Source organism: Orbicella franksi, chromosome 1 (assembly GCF_964199315.1).
Source record: "Orbicella franksi chromosome 1, jaOrbFran1.1, whole genome shotgun sequence".
Lineage (NCBI taxonomy): Eukaryota > Metazoa > Cnidaria > Anthozoa > Scleractinia > Merulinidae > Orbicella > Orbicella franksi.
The window spans coordinates 18,518,933-18,538,080 of record NC_138145.1 but is presented as its reverse complement, the minus strand read 5'-3'; the positions used below and the strand labels follow the sequence as shown (position 1 = coordinate 18,538,080).

Here is a 19,148-nt window from a genome sequence, read left to right as displayed (position 1 = left end):
TGGATTTCTCAAGTTTAGCTCCTGAAGGGTCAGAGGGTCTGGGTACGACATAAACTACGAACCGATACCTCACTACAGTTACCGTGCGACCAACTTCAAGAAGCAAACGTATTTACCCACAAAATTACGGAAAAAGGGAAAAAAACTATTAGCGTGTGTTTGCTGAAAAGAATGGGGGGCTTATCTTTAAGGAGAGCTTGCTAGCGGAAGGTGTATTTTAGGTGCAGAGTAAGTAGCTTTCTCTTTCTGGGGCGCAATTTTGGCTAATTATTTTCTATTGACTCCTTTCCCTGCAATATCCTTTAGCTGAAAGACATCTACCAAGAATCATTTTCGTTTATTTGCTCTATCGAAAGACGACGTACATTTTCTACCGGAAAAATATTTCAAACCACAACTGAAAAAAAGAAAAACAAATAGCTTCACGTGACTCCCAAACCGCACGCTTCTGGCCTCACAAATTAAAAAAAGTGGCGCTATTTTATTTTTGTTCTTGGGTGAGGCTTTATACCGTGGGGAGGGAGGAGTTTTTAGCATCCTTTTTAAAAAAAAAACGTATTAATTAATTCGTTAACGAGATATTTTTGGGGGCGAATGACAAGAAAAACCTTGTTGAAAAAGCAAACAGAGCACAGCTGCATTCAGCCGTTTATTTGATAGCAGTGCGCTTTTATCTTCATAATCAAAGAAGACGAACCAAAGTTTTCATATGATTACATTCGGCTCCTTTGGTTGAAAAAGAAAATGACTTGTGGTACGCAATGATTGACATAATATTTTCCCTAACAATTGGTTTAAATTCCCTCAAGCTTACCCAGAAGCTTGAAAAAGGAGTTTTAGTAATTTAAATATTTGTGGCTTTTTAAAAACATTGGAATGCCTAGATGATGAAGTATAATATTTCATTCTAAAATGTGTTTTAACTTTTAACGGATGTCTTGTATACGATGTTTGCTGTCACATGGACTTAATGCCAATTAAAATTGGTTGGTAGGCCATTTTCAATTTTACAACAACTAACAAATTAAGTCTGAAGAGTAAACTCTCAAAATACCCACGGATACAAAGTTATGGTCCTTACACGAGAGGAAACTGCAGCCATTCCAACCTTAATTGATTCAAGGAAATTTTTAATTGAACCGAAAAAAGGAATTATGGCCCACGTACACAGCGATTTAGCGCCAAACTGTCTTAAAAGCACTATCAAGCGCTACACTGATCCATATTCATATAATAAAATAAGCGCTACTATTCAGCCGAACTGATCTTGAACACGTTTTTGAACACGAGGAGACCTAGCCTATGAAAATGACAAAGTTGATACGATCTGTTTACAGATTCACCAAACGATAGTCTGTCGGTAAAGTTACTAGTAAAAGCTTTTAAATGACAGTTTTTTGACACCGCACAAAAAAAGGAATTCTTCATTACTTTTTGAGAGAACGTATGTGTTAAAACGGTCAGTAATGATTATACTTTCATGTAGTGATGGTCACGAAATCGGCTTTTAGAGTACGTGCTGTTCAGACGATTTGTTTGAAACGTTTAACATGAAAAATTGGAAATGCCCCAGGGGGGATTACATGGAACATGTTTTAAGCCTTGAAGATTGTATCCGGAGTAAAACCTGCTTTGAAGAAAGGCTTATCACGACCAAAATCTGAGTCACTTGCGAAAACTCGCTTATAACGGAAGCTGGATGTCAGGAGAACAGTTTGTTATATTCACTCACTAAACGCACAGCCCTCCGAATACAAAGGCAACAACACATTTGACGCAGTCTTCAGAGACCTCTCGCGACTAGCATAACGTTTAATCGCTACAATAGTCGATGATAAAAGTTGCGACGACATGTTTGAGATGGAAAGTAAAGATGATTGCGCGGCGGTGCCAGCGTCCACAACTCTGTCTCTCTTCACCGCCGCAGTGTCCGGTGTTGTAGCGCTTGTGACTGTTCCTTGTAACATCTTGGTGTGTCTGGTCATTCTAAGAAGCCCGCCCAGATTAAAAAACCTCCGCACGCCTTTCACCTACTTCATACTGAACCTCGCTCTGACAGATCTTCTCGTCGGAGCAGCCACGGAGCCGATTTCAGTGGTGTATCACCTCATGGAAGCGAGGTCTGTTTCTTCGCCAAGTTTAGTCAGGCTTTTACAAGTGCTATACTTTCTCACATGCACGGTTTCCGTGTTAAGCATTTTGGCATTAACCCTAGAGCGATTCTATGCCATTTCTAAACCCTTCAAGTACAGGCAGAGTGTGACAAACTCTAGAGTATTTCTGGCGTCGGGTATGATATGGATTTTGTCGCCCGGGTTTATAACGCCGTACTTTGTGATGGGCTATCGTGTTTTTTCGTTGGTGTTCGCCAATGTCGTGATCTTAATTACATTGTGTACTGTGATTTACGCTTATTTCAAGATTATCAAGACGATTCAACGCAGGAAAAACATTCGCCAGGACAGCTTACAGGGGCTGTTTATTACCAACCGACAAGTGACGCTGTACGAAGAAAAACTGACCCGAACGTTTACTTCGATTCTGATTCTGTTTGCAATTTGCTACGTGACACCATGCCTCTTAATTTATACAATGAATTTATGCACCAAGTGCTCTTGTGATACTATCCATTGGTTGCGGGACTCGACGTTTTTAGCGGTGACTTGCAATTCTGCCATCAACCCATTCCTATACGCTTGGCGCCTTCCCAGCTTTCGCCACGCGCTGAGGATTATGATGCCCGGATGCAGGTGTCACGTGACACTGGATAGAGACACCACACAACGAGTTGTTTACTCACTCAAGAAACCTTCAAACTGCACTATCGTCTTCGAGATTGCAGAAATAGAGAAAAGAAACTTGCGCGCTCCAAAACCGAGGCTTTCTACTTCTCCCCTGTAAAGTCTTTCCATTTCATATGGAATCCAACACTGATATTAAACTCTCAGTACATTCCCATAAAACTCTTATGGAAAATGCATCCATCGTTTAGCACAATGTTAACAGTGCGGTTGGAACTGAAACAGTCGAAAATATGCGACCCGGATACGCAACAAAGTCGGGATTCGTGCGATCTTGACACAAGAGCCCAACTGTCAAGAGCAACACTGTTGCTTTCTTATCTTACGCTGTGAAAGCATCAAATTTAGCATGAGAGATTAACCGTTTTAAGGCAAAGGCCTGTTTGAAAAGCGAAATTACTGTCGTTTCGTTTCTTCTGGAACACTCATGATGCAGTTCATTATTTATTGTAACACTTCTTTTTCCACAGATTGAGACACTTAGCTCGCGCAACTATAACTGGTCATTCACGAGTTGCAAGTTTTTTTCCCATTACAATACGCCCGACATTATCAGGAAGCGATTTTTTTTTTCAACACAACATCCTTAACATGGAAATTACAGGAGGGAATGACTACAATACTTTACAAAATCAGCAAGGTCTTTGATACGCTTTGTTAGTAACTGACCACAAGTGCTTGTATTTACAATAAAAAAAAAATATTTGAAAAACTGACAGTCGCGTAGTACAGGATCAATTTGATTCCAAAACGTCGCCTGTAATAACAAAAAAATAAAAATAAATGAAAATTATGGCGCTTTTCGAAAAATTAAGTCTAATTTTATTTTATGTTTATTTCAGCGTAATCCTCCATTCTCACAACCATCCGTGTTTCTCTCTGAATTACTGGTTTCTTGTTGACGTATTGGGATTAATATAAAACAGACTAAGACGATTTGAATAATAACGGGAGGGAGAACCAGGACATAAAATTGACAAGGGTGATCTTTGAAAATTTTGAAAGCGCCCCGCAAGGCACCAAAATAGCGTCTTTATGGACACCGCATTAGTTCATTTTCACCCCCTAAGAAGAACCACTTCTTACCGACAACCTGTTTCTGTCGTACATGTATATGTAAACACTATTATGTGGGAATCTCGCCTTCCCCCATCGTCTTTCCCTCCAGGGTTGCTCACTAGCACAGCTGTACAAGCCAGCGATTGTACTGCTAACACTGTAAACACTTCTACACACCTCACTTTCGGTACCACATCCTGATGGGCTTACTACGGCGAATCTTCTTCTGCAGCTGCAGGACTCCATACAGCAGTGCCTCGGCTGTAGGAGGGCAGCCTGGGACATAGATATCTACTGGAACAATCCTGTCACAGCCGCGGACTACTGCGTAGGAGTAGTGATAATAGCCTCCGCCATTAGCGCAACTGTCGAGACCAAAATAGGAGTATGAAATATGTCAGTAATAAATATACGTACAATCAACTCTCTTAAGCAGACACCATTGAAAAGTGGACAGTTGTTTCTCTATATAGTTACTAAATATTTAAGGGGGAAGCCTCTCTGAATTGGACAGCTTGAGCCACACGGCCCACTCTTAGAGAAAGTTGACGGTTGGCCTGTCTCATTGAAATTTTTCAATTGGTCCACAAAAAAACGTATTGAAGATGGGGACACGACAATTTGCCCCTATTTTTTATGCATTCTGCTATCAAGGAAACTCACGGTGTCTCAAAATGAACTGGGCAATATGCTGCATACTGATACAATTTTATATTGCCATGCGGTGGCCTCATGGTTAGTGCGCTCGTCTCCGGATCGAGCGGTCCGGGTTCGAGCCCTGGCCGGGGACATTGTGTTGTGTTCTTGGGCAAGACACTTTACTCTCACAGTGCCTCTCTCCACCCAGGTGTATAAATGGGTACCGGCGAACTTAACGCTGGGGGTAACCCTGCGATGGACTAACATCCCATCCAGGGGGGAGTAGAAATACTCCTAGTCGCTTCATGCTACAGAAACCGGGATAAGGCTCGCATACAGACTTTACCTATGATAGTATGGAAACTTTCAGGGACCTGTTTTTGAAAGGTTATTCTTCCTGGAAAATTTACATGTAAATCAACGATTACTTGTTTACATTTTACATTTACAATTTTCAGCCAGTTTAAGTCACCGCATACAGTATGTACACTGTACGATGAAACAAATCAAAGTAAATGACAGCTACTGTAAAAACAGGTGGAAACACAGAGATCATACAGCTGCAGAGGTTTAGCATACATGTAGTTGGAAAACTTTATCCAGTAAAACACAAAATGTACATGAAGACTATATACCTTCCCATGGAGATAACCCAGCGTGGTTCAGGCATCTGGTCATATACCTAAATGTACAAAATTTGGGTTAAATGCTGCTCACTGAGATTCTTGCAAAAGGACATTAAAATCACACTTTGGAGAAACCAGCACACACTGCTGAAGCTTATCATGCTTTCTGTACCATGAGCTAAAAGTACTGTCATTAGCCCTGGATGGGAAACTGGTTTTATGTTAAGTTCGGATACAAGCACTGAGAGAGTGTCTTGTCCAAGACCTTCCTCAGCTAGCCCTTGAAGTTTTTAATCCAGAGTCCAACACACTACCTGTCTCTCAAATCAACAAGGGTCTTGTGGATATCAGCAAACTGAGAATTTTGGAATGCATTAAGATATTTTTTATTATCTAGCCAGAAACTGATTAATGTCACAGGACTGTTGATAAAAAGTCCTTTGCAAAGTTGCCTTTGCAGCTTTTCTTTATCAGTTAGTACAGGGAAGTTTAAGGGTTACAATGGCTAAAGTGGAGACCTGTACTTTTTCTTCAGTCCAGGGGAATTAAAATGACACTCACAAGAGGGCAAACCCTTGACAGCACTTGTACAAGAGAGGAAGCATTGTTATGCAAAATCAAATTTAATTAACTGCTTTTACATTGTAAGCATATCACCTTCCATTGATACAATGAGTTACCACACTGCTCCCTTACCTTTCTCAAAGCTGGGGCCATTTTGTTAGTCAGAGTTCCAGCCACAATCATCACATCAGCTTGGCGCTAAACAAAGCAAAAGTTTGAAATAAATATGTATAAGTACTAAGCATCCACAAAGAGACTGAATTTTTACAGTAATAATTATTGTAAAAATTACATGTGAATGTGGATGCCTGGTACAGTACAACCATAAAATATTGTTTATGGCTGTTTTGATTAAATACGATATAGAGAACCACTTTCAAAGAAACATGAACGCTAGTACATGATGTTTCGGTGTTATCTTGTCGCCATTGTCAAATGCAGATTTTAAGTCACATGGATTGGATATACATACATGAATATTATTTAGGACTCTTTCACACCTAAACTAATATATATCCAAACTGGGCTACTTAAAAATCTGCATAATTTTGATAATGGTGACAAGATGATGCCCAAACATTTTGTACTAGCATTTATAGATATTATGAACAGGATGCACACAACATATGATAACTTATGTATTCTTATGTGTACATGTCAAATACAATGTACTTACAGGGCTTGCTCTAAACACAACACCAAACCTGTCCATGTCATATCTATGAAAAAAGAGAAAGAAAAAAGTTGCACATATATATGCAAAAACTTGGTTATTGTACTTTTCAACTTATGGTTTGTGAACTAAGAGTAAAAATCTTTACCAAAACTAGAACACAAGGGCCTCGGTCAGGGCTCTAACACTAGCACAAACAGCACTAAGGTTGGAGGAACAAGAATCAGATGATGGTACATTCTAGGGTCCAAGAATGGATTTAACATGCAGTTTTTCATCTTTAAGCTATACAGAAATGGATTGTATCATGATGACATGACAACTTTCTAAGTATTCTCAGGGTGGAGGTTGCTAATCTTTGACTGGATAGGAATAATTGATTCAACATGATTATCAATATTTGTCAAACCCAGCATTTATTTTCCTGACTTCTCCAGTACAGGTTTGTGAACATACAAATATTTAGTTTCTGTGCTGGCTGTTCATCTTTCCTTTAGCAGTTTGTTGATGAGTTCCAATAGCACTTATCATATAAAAGTTGAAGTTATTTAGGCTGTACCTTGGTGCAGCAAAGTGCATCATTTCAACTGCACAACAGGCAAGACCAAATGTCATCGGCCACAAAGAGCCCTTCAAAAAAAACAGAAAGTAACTTTTAAATACTGTCTTATTCATGACCTTCACAATGTATTTGTTAGTGTAATGACTAGATACATTTACATAGAGCTGCACCAAAAATATTGAATGAAAACCCTTTCAAATAAATATCTGCCTTGACTCAACTGAAGTGAAACAAAAGCCAAGTCCACAAGGCCAAATTTCAATGACAATGTCAACAGTAGCTTATCAAGAAAATATGGTATGAACATGCCTAAAAGGGGGTCTCGAAATTACCATAATTCTCATCCGAAAAACATGTTCCTTTGAAAAAAAAATTAGTAAGTACTAGCAAACTACATATATATCTACTAATTTGTGCTGTTGATTTTGACAGCTTACCCTGCGAGCCCAGTTCACTACGTCATCAACTCTGGCAATAACATATTCTGCAGAACACAACCAAAAACATGTATAATTATACTAGTAGAGTCACACTACATGTACATAACAATATTTCACATGTAAAATATACAGGTTATATGTAATTTCATACCTGTCGTACTGATTATTGCATCCGAGACTGGATTTAACTCAGATCTCAGAAGACATGGATTTGGATTACGAAAGCTAATAGAGCAAAAAACATTTGTCCTCGCTCTTAAGCCTGCGCCAGCATTTGCATGGCTACATGTAATTCCATGATTTAAAGATCTTTCACTACTAATTTTGTCACTTTTATTACAAGATTTAACAATGAAAACCCTATTTGCCACATGGACAGTATTATTACTGATAGAAAGTCATTTCTGAAATATTTCAGACATACACTGTAGTGCTGTGAATGAAAAATGCAATCATTAAAAAACTGCCTTGCAAAATGAAGGTTGAGTGCCAGAGACATCCAGGAGTTTCCACTACTGAAAGCCAGCTCCTAGATAGTGACCACTCCCATGTCTGGCAAATACAGTGATCCATCTACCTGCGCGTCCCGCGTCTCAGACTCCTAATTTTCCTAAAAGATGCACAAATTTCGTCCCAGATGCATCCCATTAGAGGCAAAAAAATTACCCTCTCTCTATTATGGTCATGACTTGATGACTTTTCTTCTCTATTTATGAAAAATCTCAAAATACGTATCAAAGTAAGCAATGCGTGATCATAAAGCGAACGCCATTATGTTCTGGTCATTGCAGGCTCAATTTTACTGATCAGCGGTATTTTACAGAAGTGTATGGTTTTCGATTCCATACACGTGCTTTCTGTCTCTTCCTGCTTGCTTTCGTAAGACAGACATTGTTATTCCAGTTATATGGGACCGAAGAAAAAACTTAAGCCCCTGGAGGGGCAAACACAGCTCTCATTTGCAAAACGGCCTGAAGTGAGTAAACATCAAGAGCAAGAAGCAGCAACTGCAGTAGAGGAGGATGATGCAAAAGCGAATGAAGACAATGAAGAATCAGCACAAGCAAAATCTGCGAAATCTAAGGAACAAAGATTTTTCGAGCCGTGGCTCAAAACATATTTGTGGCTGGTCTACGAGAAAAATGGAAATTATATGTATTGTAAAGTCTGCTTGGAGGCTAGGAAATTGGATGGAATGAGTAACGAAGCTTTCAAACACCACTCTAAATTGGCATGCTGGTCTCCTCGGACACAAGATGGCCCTCCAAGGTAAAAAAAGTAACTAACAAAATACAAAGCTCATTTAATTGATTGTGTTATTCATAGGTGCAACTTATATAATGATGAGTGTGGGACTAACACTCCTGTGTGTGGGACTCACATGTTTTTGGTTGTGTGAGTCCCTGCACTCACTGATACATGTACCTTTTTCTAGATGGATCACTGAAATACTAACAACCCAGCAATGGGCCCCCACATGGAAGGGGAAAAACAGGCACCAAACACACTGATAAAACAGTGGGGAAAAAAAGGGAGGGAAACAGAGTGGTAGGTGGGTGGAACAGCTTCTGAGAGGAGCCTCCACACCCAAGAAATGATAATGCTCAAGAAAACGCTGACTACATGCAAACTGCTACAATGCCCTTTGGTCCAAGAACACAAGGAATCCTGCCACATGTGCATAGCAAGACAATGCTGACCACAAAGGTAAGACTTGAGCTCCTTGTTGTTAACTTTGTTAAATAGCATTGAAGTGCATTTAATACAATACCAAATTAATAACAAAAACTCTACATGTACCTGCAGCATTGTCCAACTTTCCTTTTGGCTTTGCAGAAAAACCAGTTGTTATACTCTGCTTTTTATTCACAACCACTAGTCTGTAGAAAGATGATAAAAATCTGATCATCGGAGGGATTTCAAGTTTAAGCTGAAGAGGACTACATGTAGCTGTCGCAAAGAGAGAGAGAGAGAGCTCTAGGACATCATGCCGCAACATCCGTGTAAAGCTAAGAAAGGTACAGTACATGTCAGTGTGGAAATACAGAAAAGTATTCTACTGTGTATGGAGAATGACTGAGCTCGATTCAGTAAAAACAAAGAAGAAAGTTTGACTGATTTTTATTCCAGTACAAATGACAACAGGGGGATACACAATGGAAAAAAATAACTAATTTATAGAATTTTTGTATTTCACATAAATTAAAAAATTACCAGCAAATAGGAGCATGGATTATTTGCCAATGTGTAGTTCCAGAAAATATCCATGCCTCCCTCATGGAAGGGATTTTTTCTAAGACCCCCCACCCCTCTGGAAATTCCAATAAAGCTTCACACATTTCTTTAAATTTTTGGTCTTACAGAATCCCCCACCCCCCAGGGAAATTCCAATCCCTTCTGTGGGGGAGTAGGGATATTTTCTGGACCTGCACAATGCAGAGAACAAGCAAAACCAAACATTTCTGATTCTGTGATGAAACACTGTGTTACAACATGGAAGGTCCAGCAACTTAAACTTCAGGGATGAGGTAACAAGTCATACAAAAGATAACGTAAAGAATTTGGGATGTTTTAAAATATACTTATTCTGCCACTGAAAGCCAAAACCATGCCACTTCGGTTGTGAGCATCTGCATGTAAGAAATGTATTTCAACTTTGGAAAAATGTGACCTCTAAACTATAACCTTTCAATACCACACTTACCCTTGTGGGCCTGCCCTCCATAGCATTACACTGTTCAAGAATCCCTGGCTTAAAGCTGGCAAGCCACCGCGACCTGGCATGATAGAGAAGCAGGGATTCAGATACATGTACAGGTAAAAGAATTGCCTCGAGGACATCTTTTGCTAAAATAACAATGAATGGTGTATGGGATTGAAACAGTACTCTTTAAAGCTACGTAATTATACCCCATTTTGATAGCAAACATAAGCCCAGGGATTAATTTCTCCAAACGAAGAAAACATACACTGTATTCAGGCTCTAACAGCTACACTACAGCCTTCAAAACCAATAAAAACTTTAGAGATATGGTTTACAAACATCTACCCTGCACAACAAAAATTCCCTTCTCTTTAAAATCATTGAGAAACCAGATGTAAACTCTGCTCTAATGGCTCTACCACTTAATCAGCCACCTTCCACAGTCAAGGACAAATTAATTTTAAAAAGTAATGGTTTTTGACCAGTTTTAAGCAGATTAAAAGTTACACATGACAAATTGCGATTCAAAACACTGGCCATTTACGAGGTTTTCAATAATATCTACTTCCCTGTGCCTCACTGACATGGGTTTGTTATATATGCATCAAAAATTAGTTTGATATTTTAGCAGTGTTTTGACTCTCTTCCCATGCCAAGAAGGCACCAGAAAGCTGAAATATCGCGTAATATTTGGCTTTAAGGTATTCGAGCTGTGGTTAAAAACATAACATAAGCAAAAAGAGAGGAAAATATACCTAAATAAGTGGTCAGTAACTTAACTAAACGAGCATGTATGAACATACGTAACACAAAATCTTACTGATAAAGAGCAGATCACATAGACCAGACAAAACATCGACTAAATCACCAGTAGCAGAATCAGAGTTCAGTATTAATACAAAAATTATTACATTAGCAACCAAATATTAAATTTTGTATCGTGGGAAATTGGAGCACATTTTAAAACCCAAAAACCAACGAACGCAACCCCACTTACCTCTCCACAGCGCGACCGCCATCTTGAATATTACATTACATAACAGCCTCGATTACAAGTAATGTCGTGTGAAGGAATGGGTTTGATACGTCATAAAGAGGTAAATGAACTGTCTATGTGAAATTGACACCCCTCCAATCAGGGTTTGACATACAAATCACTTCGAAATCGCACCTTTTCAAATTGCTTTTATGATTTTTCTTGGGTTTAAGCAGCTGAATTACACTGCAGCGTATCAATACAAAGGAAACGCACTAATGTGTTTATTCGATTTTGCTTCGCGTCCATCGAGCAGTTCAAATAACAATGCAACAATATCGAAGGCCTTGCACCAAAACAGGATGCAAAATGGACATATTTAAAGCGACTTTGAAAAAAGCACTCTTCCTTTTGCAGGTCAGTGGTAAGAAAACTAAGCCACTTCGATCCTTAATCAAACAACTTAGATGATATTTCAGAGACGTTCGTTTATATTTTCTAGAAAAATTCTTTAGCAGTTTCGAGCGAGTGAAATTTGGAGATCTCATCAGAAGATAATATAACTTATCATTGCATCTTTTGTTACAGATAGTGAAAAAAAGTTGTTGCTGAAAAAAGTAATTTGCTACTTTCAGTGATCAGACAACCTTTAAGACGACTATTTGGTTTTTGAGCGGTCCCAAAACTACACAGCAGTAGAACCAATTCGATTACTCTTTAGAGTGCAAACTGTTCACTCCAATGGAGCTTTGAAAAACACACAAAAAGCTAAGCATGTTGTTCGATCAGCTTTGCTGATTTTTAGATTTTGATTTACATTTACTCAACTCCCGCGCGCATCTCCAGTCAGGTCCAGTTAGGTTTTCTTATAAACTCGACAGCCTCTTTCGTTGGGTATTTTTCTCTCTCTAAAAAAACATCAAAGTCATCCGCATTTACCATTCATAAACTCAGCGGTTTGAAGAGACCATCAACAACTATTTTTTTTTTTAATCTTAGGTTGGTTCTATTGCCCAGTTTTCGGATTTATCACTGTTTTCATGAGGAACTTTCATTTCCGTTATTATTAATTTCGCTCTGCGGATTGAGACCCATGTCTGTGGCACATGTCTCGCCGAAAAAAGAACGTCTGATCGCAGATTAGAGCGTAATGACTACCAGGGACAAGTCTTTAAGGCAACTGAAGCCAGAAACAACAATTACACCAGTCATTTTTTTTTATTATTTATTTATTTTTGCCACTTTTTTTCTCTTTTCTCTTTACTAGCTTCAAGTAACGTTTATGAACACATCTGCTGCAGGTAAGAATCAACAATTTTAATGAACACTTTTTTTTTCAACTCATACGGCCTTTTGATCGCTCAGTCACTATGCTGATCAGCTTTTAAAAATTATTCCACGAGCGCGTGTTGGATATGAGATGACAGATACCTACGCGCCTCGTTGGCTATAATCATCAGTCTCATATCCAACAAGCGTGAGTGGAATAATTCTTTCATTGAAAACGCCCCCAAAATAAATGAAAATAAAAACGCGCAAAACAATTACGCGCACGCTTATCATATTGATCCATATTTGTAGGGCATGGTATAATGGCTCATATACCGTGATGGCTAAGGCGATAAAAACGCTTAAATTGCGTTATCCAATGAGCCAGTTTTAAAAAAGTTTTTAAATCTTTAGATCACTTTTCACATCAATGAATTTCTCCTAAGTTTCAGATGAAATTTGGAAAGCATTTCTGAAATTGACAATTCGAAAATGCTGAAGCTTATTGCCCATCATAAAGGTCGCCAAGAAAACACTGTTTAAGCAGATGAAGGGCCTTCAGCGTCAATATCAAAAGTTTAACATACAAAAAATAAATAAAACAATTTACAATATCAATTGCCTCTATGTTAATAGATCAAACATTTTGTTTTATAGTAGTATAATTAATTTCCACAACTCAGAATAAAATTTCATTCTTATGTGTTTTGTTTCAGTTTGTCCCTTTGCACTGGATATTGCTTTCTTGTTAGACTCATCAGGCAGTATTGGTAATGTCAGCTACCAAGATATGAAAACATTTATCAACGAAGTTATTGATTGTTTTCACATTTCGCCCACAGGTAATTAAAGAAGAACTAAGATGATTGCAATTCTATCCATTTAAATCAGTTTGCTTTCAACGTCCCTAAACTGTGAGGTATTCACGAGGAATCATGTTGTTGACATTATGACATATGCAGCAGAGATAAAATCATGTACTGTTCATACGAGGAGACATAGTATCCCTACAAAACTTGTCCTCACGAGATGACTCCATTAGGTTTTTCTTGTGTTTGTATGTTGCGGTTCAATTTTACCCTTAATACACAGTGGAACCCCACCCCCTTACGGTCACCTCGTTATTACGGCCACTTCTTTGTGTTCTTTTCAGACACAAACGTTGGTGTGGTTAGTTTCAGTTCTAGCGCAAGAACAGAGATTTCATTCACGTCTCGGCAAAACGTCGAAATAATTAAGTCGATCGTGAGGAAAATGGATTATGACGGTGGGTCTACGCGGATGGACCTGGGACTCAAAGAGACTCGAGAAGTGTTATTTTCTAAACAAGGTGAAAGGAGAAAGAATATGCCCGATGTCTTGTTAGCGATTACTGATGGAAAAAGCAATCAGGGTGAGAAAATGTTTATGTCCAATAGATTAGACAGCTGATCAGTACGTTAAACAGTATCTTTAACAAAATAAAATCGGGCGTATTTGCCATCTTGTCTCTAATCCTTTAAATTGTTTGCGCAGGTTATGAACAACAGTCGAAACAGCTGAAGGATGATGGGGTAGTCATCTTTGCATTGGGAATTGGTTCCAAGGTTGACGCGGCTGAACTCAAAGCTTTGGCCTCCGACGAGAGTCATGTGTTTCGTTTCGCGTCATTCAGGGAAATGTCACCGACAGATAACGCTTTAAAAATCGCACTGGCTCTTTGTTCAGGTACTCAACAAGTTGTGATGAGTTATCATACCAGTAAAAACCTCGCTAGGTACCATCTCTAGCTATCGACCTCTTTACGTCCTCCTAGGCTTGAAAATTGGTTAATCGGCTATGAAGTTCAAAACAGTAGGCGTATATATTGTATGGAAAGTTAAGTTGCACCCGGATCGCCTCTCCTTATAGGGCGCCATCTTGCTAGATCTTGGTACGAGAGTAGACTAGATAGACTAGATAGCAGTTTGAAGGTGACAGGTTGTCCAACTTGTTTATGGAACTATGTTACTAAAAAGAAATTCATTTTTATTTGTGCAGAATTCGGATCAATCGAGCAGTTTGTTATAAAGGAGAATCCAGCTTACTGAAGTTAGAGAGAATCTCAATATACTACCCTTTGACTTGGTTCACATTTTATTTTTTTTTTTTTTTTAACAACGATATCGTAATATCAGAACTTTAGAAGCGGCTGAAACAATTTATATACTTGGCGTCCCATATCTGATCAACCTGAATGTTGAGTAAGGCAAAGCGAATTGAAACGAGAATCATTTTAACAGTTTGTTTTGTTATCTTCTTTATTTATTTTTAAGTTGCCAGACCGTCAAACGCAATCATCTTTCCTGTGGTCACACAACACTCACTTGTGCAGCACACCGTAATGTCACGCACTACAACAGACGATTTTAAATGTGCACTTCTGTGCATCAGGCATAAATCATGCTACTCATTCAATTTCCACACATCTTCTCGTCTCTGTGAGCTCAGCAACGCCAAGAGAATCGACTTCCCTGGGGATTTCATGTTTGATCACGGATCTGTCTACTTCGAGTTGGAATTTCTGCGAGCGTGACAATCAACCTTTTTTTTTTCTCTCAAAGAGTATACACAATGAGATTTGATAAACATTAATCAACTAACATTTCAGTAAATAGTTTCTTATTACCTATTACATGTTAACAAGTATGATTGATTGTCAGCGTAGTGTTTTTTCTTATTTTTAATATGAATACCTTAGTTGTTCGATAATCTGTAATCCAGTAATCATTGGTTAGCTCACCCTAAACCGCAGTCACGTGATTATACTATTATATCGTTGTACATAGATTAGTTTTGTTCAGTTCTAGTAAAGCAGTTGTGCAGAACACTTGCCCCGATTCACTGCGTAATCTATAGTATTACTCCGGTTCTCTTGTCCGAATACACAACAGACAGAACTTTGAATAATGTGTATATTTAGGTTGAGGGGCTGTTTCTAGATGCCGAGATTATCAGGTTAGCCAGGCTTAAGTTCTCCTCGCATAACAAAAATTGTCAGTGAGAACAATTTCAAAAGGAAACATTTCAAAAACACAAAAAAAAGCAGTGATGAAGAAATCAAAAGCTAACTCTACTGTGCGCGATTTCCTTTTCTCGTCCCCAGTTTCTCTTGGTTTAGTGTTGACTTTTTTGCTCCCAGTGTCGTTTCCAGGTGTTTACGGCGTTCAGTCAAATCCTAGATGGTGGTAAAATAAAGTTTGCTTTCTCTTAACACCTACTATACTGTGCCATGGTAATGCTTGTTATCAATCATGGAGACTTGTACGCCTGGGCTGGAGGTAAACATCTAGCTTCGCCAAACCATCAAAGGAATATTCAATTTCACTGCCCAAACCAGTGTCGTTTGAATCAGTGTTGGAATCGTTATCTTCGCTGTTTAACGAGTGTGGTGGTGTTCTCACGCGACGCCAGTTAGCTGTGAAGCACTCCACGCTCTCCTGATATAAACTGTGTTCATTTTCACCAAGGTCCTTTAACGAAGATTTGGCGTTTGCTCTGGGGTCACTCAAAGAATGATGTCGACAACACTTTCCTCCACTATTATGTTCTTCTTCAAATCTCTTACTCCCATTACCACGGTTTTGTTCAGATTTAACCCGAGAAAATATCTGCCCTTCCTTGCTGAGGTTTTCAAGCGATGATGCAGTTACTCTTTGACCACAGTATTGTCTGTTTAAAGCTGGTTGGCTTACGATTCGGAAATTTGGCAAGTTATGATGACCGTTCACCAAGATGGTTCCTTTTGACAGAAGCGCGGTATCCACCGTATGTGGCCTGCGAGTTGGTAAAACTTCCCGCTTTCTTCTGGCTGGAAAGTTTGGTTTCTTCATCTCCTGGAGTGGATTTATAGGAGGAAACTGCTTGATAGGTAGCGCCACCGAAAACCTCACCTTAGAATTCCGCGATCTTTCATTACGAAGATGCTTAGTTCCAGACTTACTAGAATTGACCATTTCTTTATTATGAGTTATTGCTTGTCCACAGGAGTAGATAAATTCATAAGAATCTCTTGATGAGTTCTGGAGTTGGCCTGAGCTGGTTTTAATACGCCTTGCTTTCTCCCGATTGTCGAGCGCATTAAAGTAAGGTTGTTCTTGTAATTTGAATTCTTTAGTTTTTAATTCTTCTGCAATATTCTGTGATAATGCATCTTCAGACTCTATCTGAGTCGAAGTAGTTGCTGAATTGTTTCTGTTTTCTTCTTCAGTAGGACTACTAGTCTTTTTCTCTGTATCGGGAGTGTTGGATTTTGATTTATCTACATATTTTCGTACAAAGAATGGGATGAATTCGTCGTCTTCGTTCTTTTGATCGTCCTTCGACAAGTAATTTGTAGCCCATGTCCTGCAAACAAATCCTTTATGAAGTTTGGTTTTAGATTTTCTCTGTTTTAATTTTGCGGTGTCTTTTTCTTTTGTCAGTTTTGGGATTTCTTTTCCCTCTTGCTGTGATATCTGTTTTACTTGCCGATATTGAGCTTTAGTTCGTAACGTTCCCGTGCTGCGTATTCGCTCGTTGTGTTTCGTGATCCAGTTGTTGGCTTCTCGAAGGCGCATCTGCTTTCTCAAATCTTCACTCGTGAGTCTTCGCTTTGCTTTGTTATTGGTTTGACAATGACACTCTTCGCAAGTTGCATGGTTAACTATGATTGGCTGGATGTAGATGTTTTTACTGTAGCCTGTCCACCCCTAAAAATAAAAGAGAAGACGGCATCAGTTTTAACTCGCTGTATAGGGCTCGCCATGTTAACCATTTTAATTGATAGTGTTCTGAACTTAATACTATGGGCTATGAAATTCAAAACACACAATAGCCCACAGCAGTAGTGAATGACTTCTCATCGCTGTTGCAACGAAATCGCTTTTGGGTTTTGATGGTTACAAGAAAACCGACATCAGAGGGACCCCGCCCTACGTATGCAATATAGCACAAACTAAATAGGGCACGTTTTTCTTGTTTCCGATTTTGGACTGTAAATGACCATAAAGCCATTTGTCCTTTAAATTTGAAGGCCTGTTTAAATCTCTGTGATATTATTTTTTGTACAAAATTTCATTGTTTTGTGTTCATTGGAAGACATTTTTACATATCCTTTGTCGCGAATTATTTTAGCATCTAAAGCAGGTAATATAAATTAACCAGGCCACACGTGGACTATAAAAAAGTTTCAAGCTAAGATTTATCCAAAGATATTTCCCACTGACACCTGTTTACCTCAAGTACTTCCTGTTTTTCTATGTCATGGCCTCTGCTGTTCGCTTTGTCGGCCTCAAGAAACGAAGGGATGGGAGTGACAGGTGGATTGACAGGTAGGCTAGGCTCCTCAGTCTCGGAGTCATTACATGTGTCGTCACCATTCTTTAGTGGCTCCTCTAAGGAAGGTTCGGCAGCATTGCAAGGTTGATCAAAATTGTTGTGGTTCTCGTCCGTTTCTTGTTCTTGTGGTTTAAACGTCACTAACACTTTAATAGGTTCTTCTTCCGGATCGTCAAAATGGCTTGTTTGATCTTCCTCCGCCATTTTAGATCCTGAAATTGGAACGTAACGAGATTTTTTGTTTCTGTATAAACGTTTTAAGTACACTGAGTAGTGAAAGCTAAGTAATACTTGGGCTACTGGCTGACAGTGTTGGGGCATATCCATGCAGATTTCGATAGCAAGAAGAGACAGGCTCCTGCTAGATCTAGAAGGGATGCTATAGTCCATCGCAGGGTAGCCCCCATCAGATTTCCATGAGAGATCACAGTGGTACCCCGGCTAAATGTCTTTTCCTATAACACAACGCGTACAGTGACGCAGGTAAGGGTTCGAACTCGGAGTGCTTCGGCCGGACTCCAATGCGCTAACGTGCTCCACCGTGTCCCTTACAGGAGCATCAATAACCCACTGTTTAGGGGTACAGAGATCACACTCTCTCTTAACACCGTCTTTCATTTTACTACCATGGTACAGATCTTCATTTTCCCTCTGATCAGTCGTTCCTTCTGTATATTATGAGTTGGTGAATTATTACATCTTTTAATCATAACAATTACAGTTTCCTCAGATATGACTGGTGGATAGATTACAGTATTTTGCTCTAATTAATCTGCAAAGTTTACGCTGTAATCGGACAGTGTAATTGGACAGTTGGCTGTAATCGAACACCTGTAATCGGAGCCAATCATTTTCTTAAAATGAAAAGTCCTTTCCACTTAATCCACCAATCACAATATTGATTACAATCACTTTAGTAACCAATTCAAGAGACTTGCTTTGTAAAATTGTGGAGGTTTAATCTCTGGTGACTGTTGTGAAAGAAACTTAACAGCCATTTAGCAAGCTATTCTCCATATTTTCAATTATGATATTTAAAAATGACTATTAAAAGCTCTTCTTCAAATGAAACTTTTACTTTTGTGGGAAATTGCAATTGTTATGATTATTTGGTAACAGGACATCGTTTCGTCTAATTCAGTCTGTAATCATACTTGTGATTAACAAATCGGACTCCCGCTTCGCGGATGTCCGGCGATTTTCTTAATCACTCGCATGCTTACAGACCGAATTGGACTCCATTCAGTCCTATTACCATTATTAATTCACACTTTTCTCCCCTTCACATTGTCCTTAGCAGATTAGAATATAGTTTATGAGTCGGTGGCACCAGCATGGTAGATCAGTGAAACATATTCCTTGGTACTTTTACCATCATCTCTTTCCTTGATATCGTAAGGCTTCCCTTAATTTGTTTGTTATTGCAATATTTTCTCGTAATACAAGTCCGAACACTGATCTCATCGCTAGCACCAGCCAGGCACAAAGAGAATTGTCA

General features: G+C 39.0%; 4 protein-coding genes across 4 annotated transcripts; 2 read left to right on the top strand and 2 right to left on the bottom strand.

Moving 5' to 3' along the window:
• The first annotated feature begins 545 nt into the window (after window positions 1-545).
• LOC145494772 (melanocortin receptor 5-like) lies at window positions 546-3,131 on the top strand. The gene has a single exon (XM_081474345.1). It carries the CDS (start codon window positions 1,852-1,854, stop codon window positions 2,899-2,901), a length of 1,050 nt encoding a protein of 349 aa, XP_081330471.1. The 5' UTR covers window positions 546-1,851; the 3' UTR covers window positions 2,902-3,131.
• Window positions 3,132-3,234: 103 nt separating this feature from the next.
• LOC145494781 (NADH-quinone oxidoreductase subunit B-like) lies at window positions 3,235-11,093 on the bottom strand. Its single transcript, XM_081474357.1, has 10 exons — window positions 11,066-11,093; window positions 10,069-10,141; window positions 9,165-9,244; window positions 7,362-7,408; window positions 6,922-6,992; window positions 6,366-6,408; window positions 5,822-5,887; window positions 5,135-5,181; window positions 4,038-4,225; window positions 3,235-3,558 (listed from the first exon to the last, which is right to left on the bottom strand). Exons 1-9 carry the CDS (start codon window positions 11,085-11,087, stop codon window positions 4,039-4,041), a joined length of 636 nt encoding a protein of 211 aa, XP_081330483.1. The 5' UTR covers window positions 11,088-11,093; the 3' UTR covers window positions 3,235-3,558; window position 4,038.
• A 2,090-nt stretch (window positions 11,094-13,183) lies between these two features.
• On the top strand, window positions 13,184-15,271 carry LOC145494753 (matrilin-1-like). Its single transcript, XM_081474325.1, has 3 exons — window positions 13,184-13,706; window positions 13,829-14,020; window positions 14,608-15,271. The coding sequence occupies exons 1-3, from the start codon at window positions 13,343-13,345 to the stop codon at window positions 14,865-14,867; spliced, it is 816 nt and encodes a 271-aa protein (XP_081330451.1). The 5' UTR covers window positions 13,184-13,342; the 3' UTR covers window positions 14,868-15,271.
• On the bottom strand, window positions 15,267-16,936 carry LOC145494762 (uncharacterized). The gene has a single exon (XM_081474334.1). It carries the CDS (start codon window positions 16,888-16,890, stop codon window positions 15,580-15,582), a length of 1,311 nt encoding a protein of 436 aa, XP_081330460.1. The 5' UTR covers window positions 16,891-16,936; the 3' UTR covers window positions 15,267-15,579.
• Between the last annotated feature and the right edge of the window lie 2,212 nt (window positions 16,937-19,148).

Bases quoted from the DNA above. Each gene is read 5' to 3' on its own strand.
- LOC145494762 (XM_081474334.1), bottom strand. From the start codon at position 16,890: ATGCGCCTTCGAGAAGCCAACAACTGGATCACGAAACACAACGAGCGA.
- LOC145494753 (XM_081474325.1), top strand. From the start codon at position 13,343: ATGACTCCATTAGGTTTTTCTTGTGTTTGTATGTTGCGGTTCAATTTT. The intron at 13,707-13,828 runs GTGAGAAAATGT...TTGTTTGCGCAG, and splicing joins TGATGGAAAAAGCAATCAGG to GTTATGAACAACAGTCGAAA. The intron at 14,021-14,607 runs GTACTCAACAAG...TTTATTTTTAAG, and splicing joins CGCACTGGCTCTTTGTTCAG to TTGCCAGACCGTCAAACGCA.
- LOC145494781 (XM_081474357.1), bottom strand. From the start codon at position 11,087: ATGGCGGTCGCGCTGTGGAGAG. The intron at 7,409-9,164 runs GTACATGTAGAG...TGTGTTCTGCAG, and splicing joins AAAGTTGGACAATGCTGCAG to AATATGTTATTGCCAGAGTT. The intron at 5,182-5,821 runs GTAAGGGAGCAG...TTGTACATTTAG, and splicing joins TGGCCCCAGCTTTGAGAAAG to GTATATGACCAGATGCCTGA.
- LOC145494772 (XM_081474345.1), top strand. From the start codon at position 1,852: ATGTTTGAGATGGAAAGTAAAGATGATTGCGCGGCGGTGCCAGCGTCC.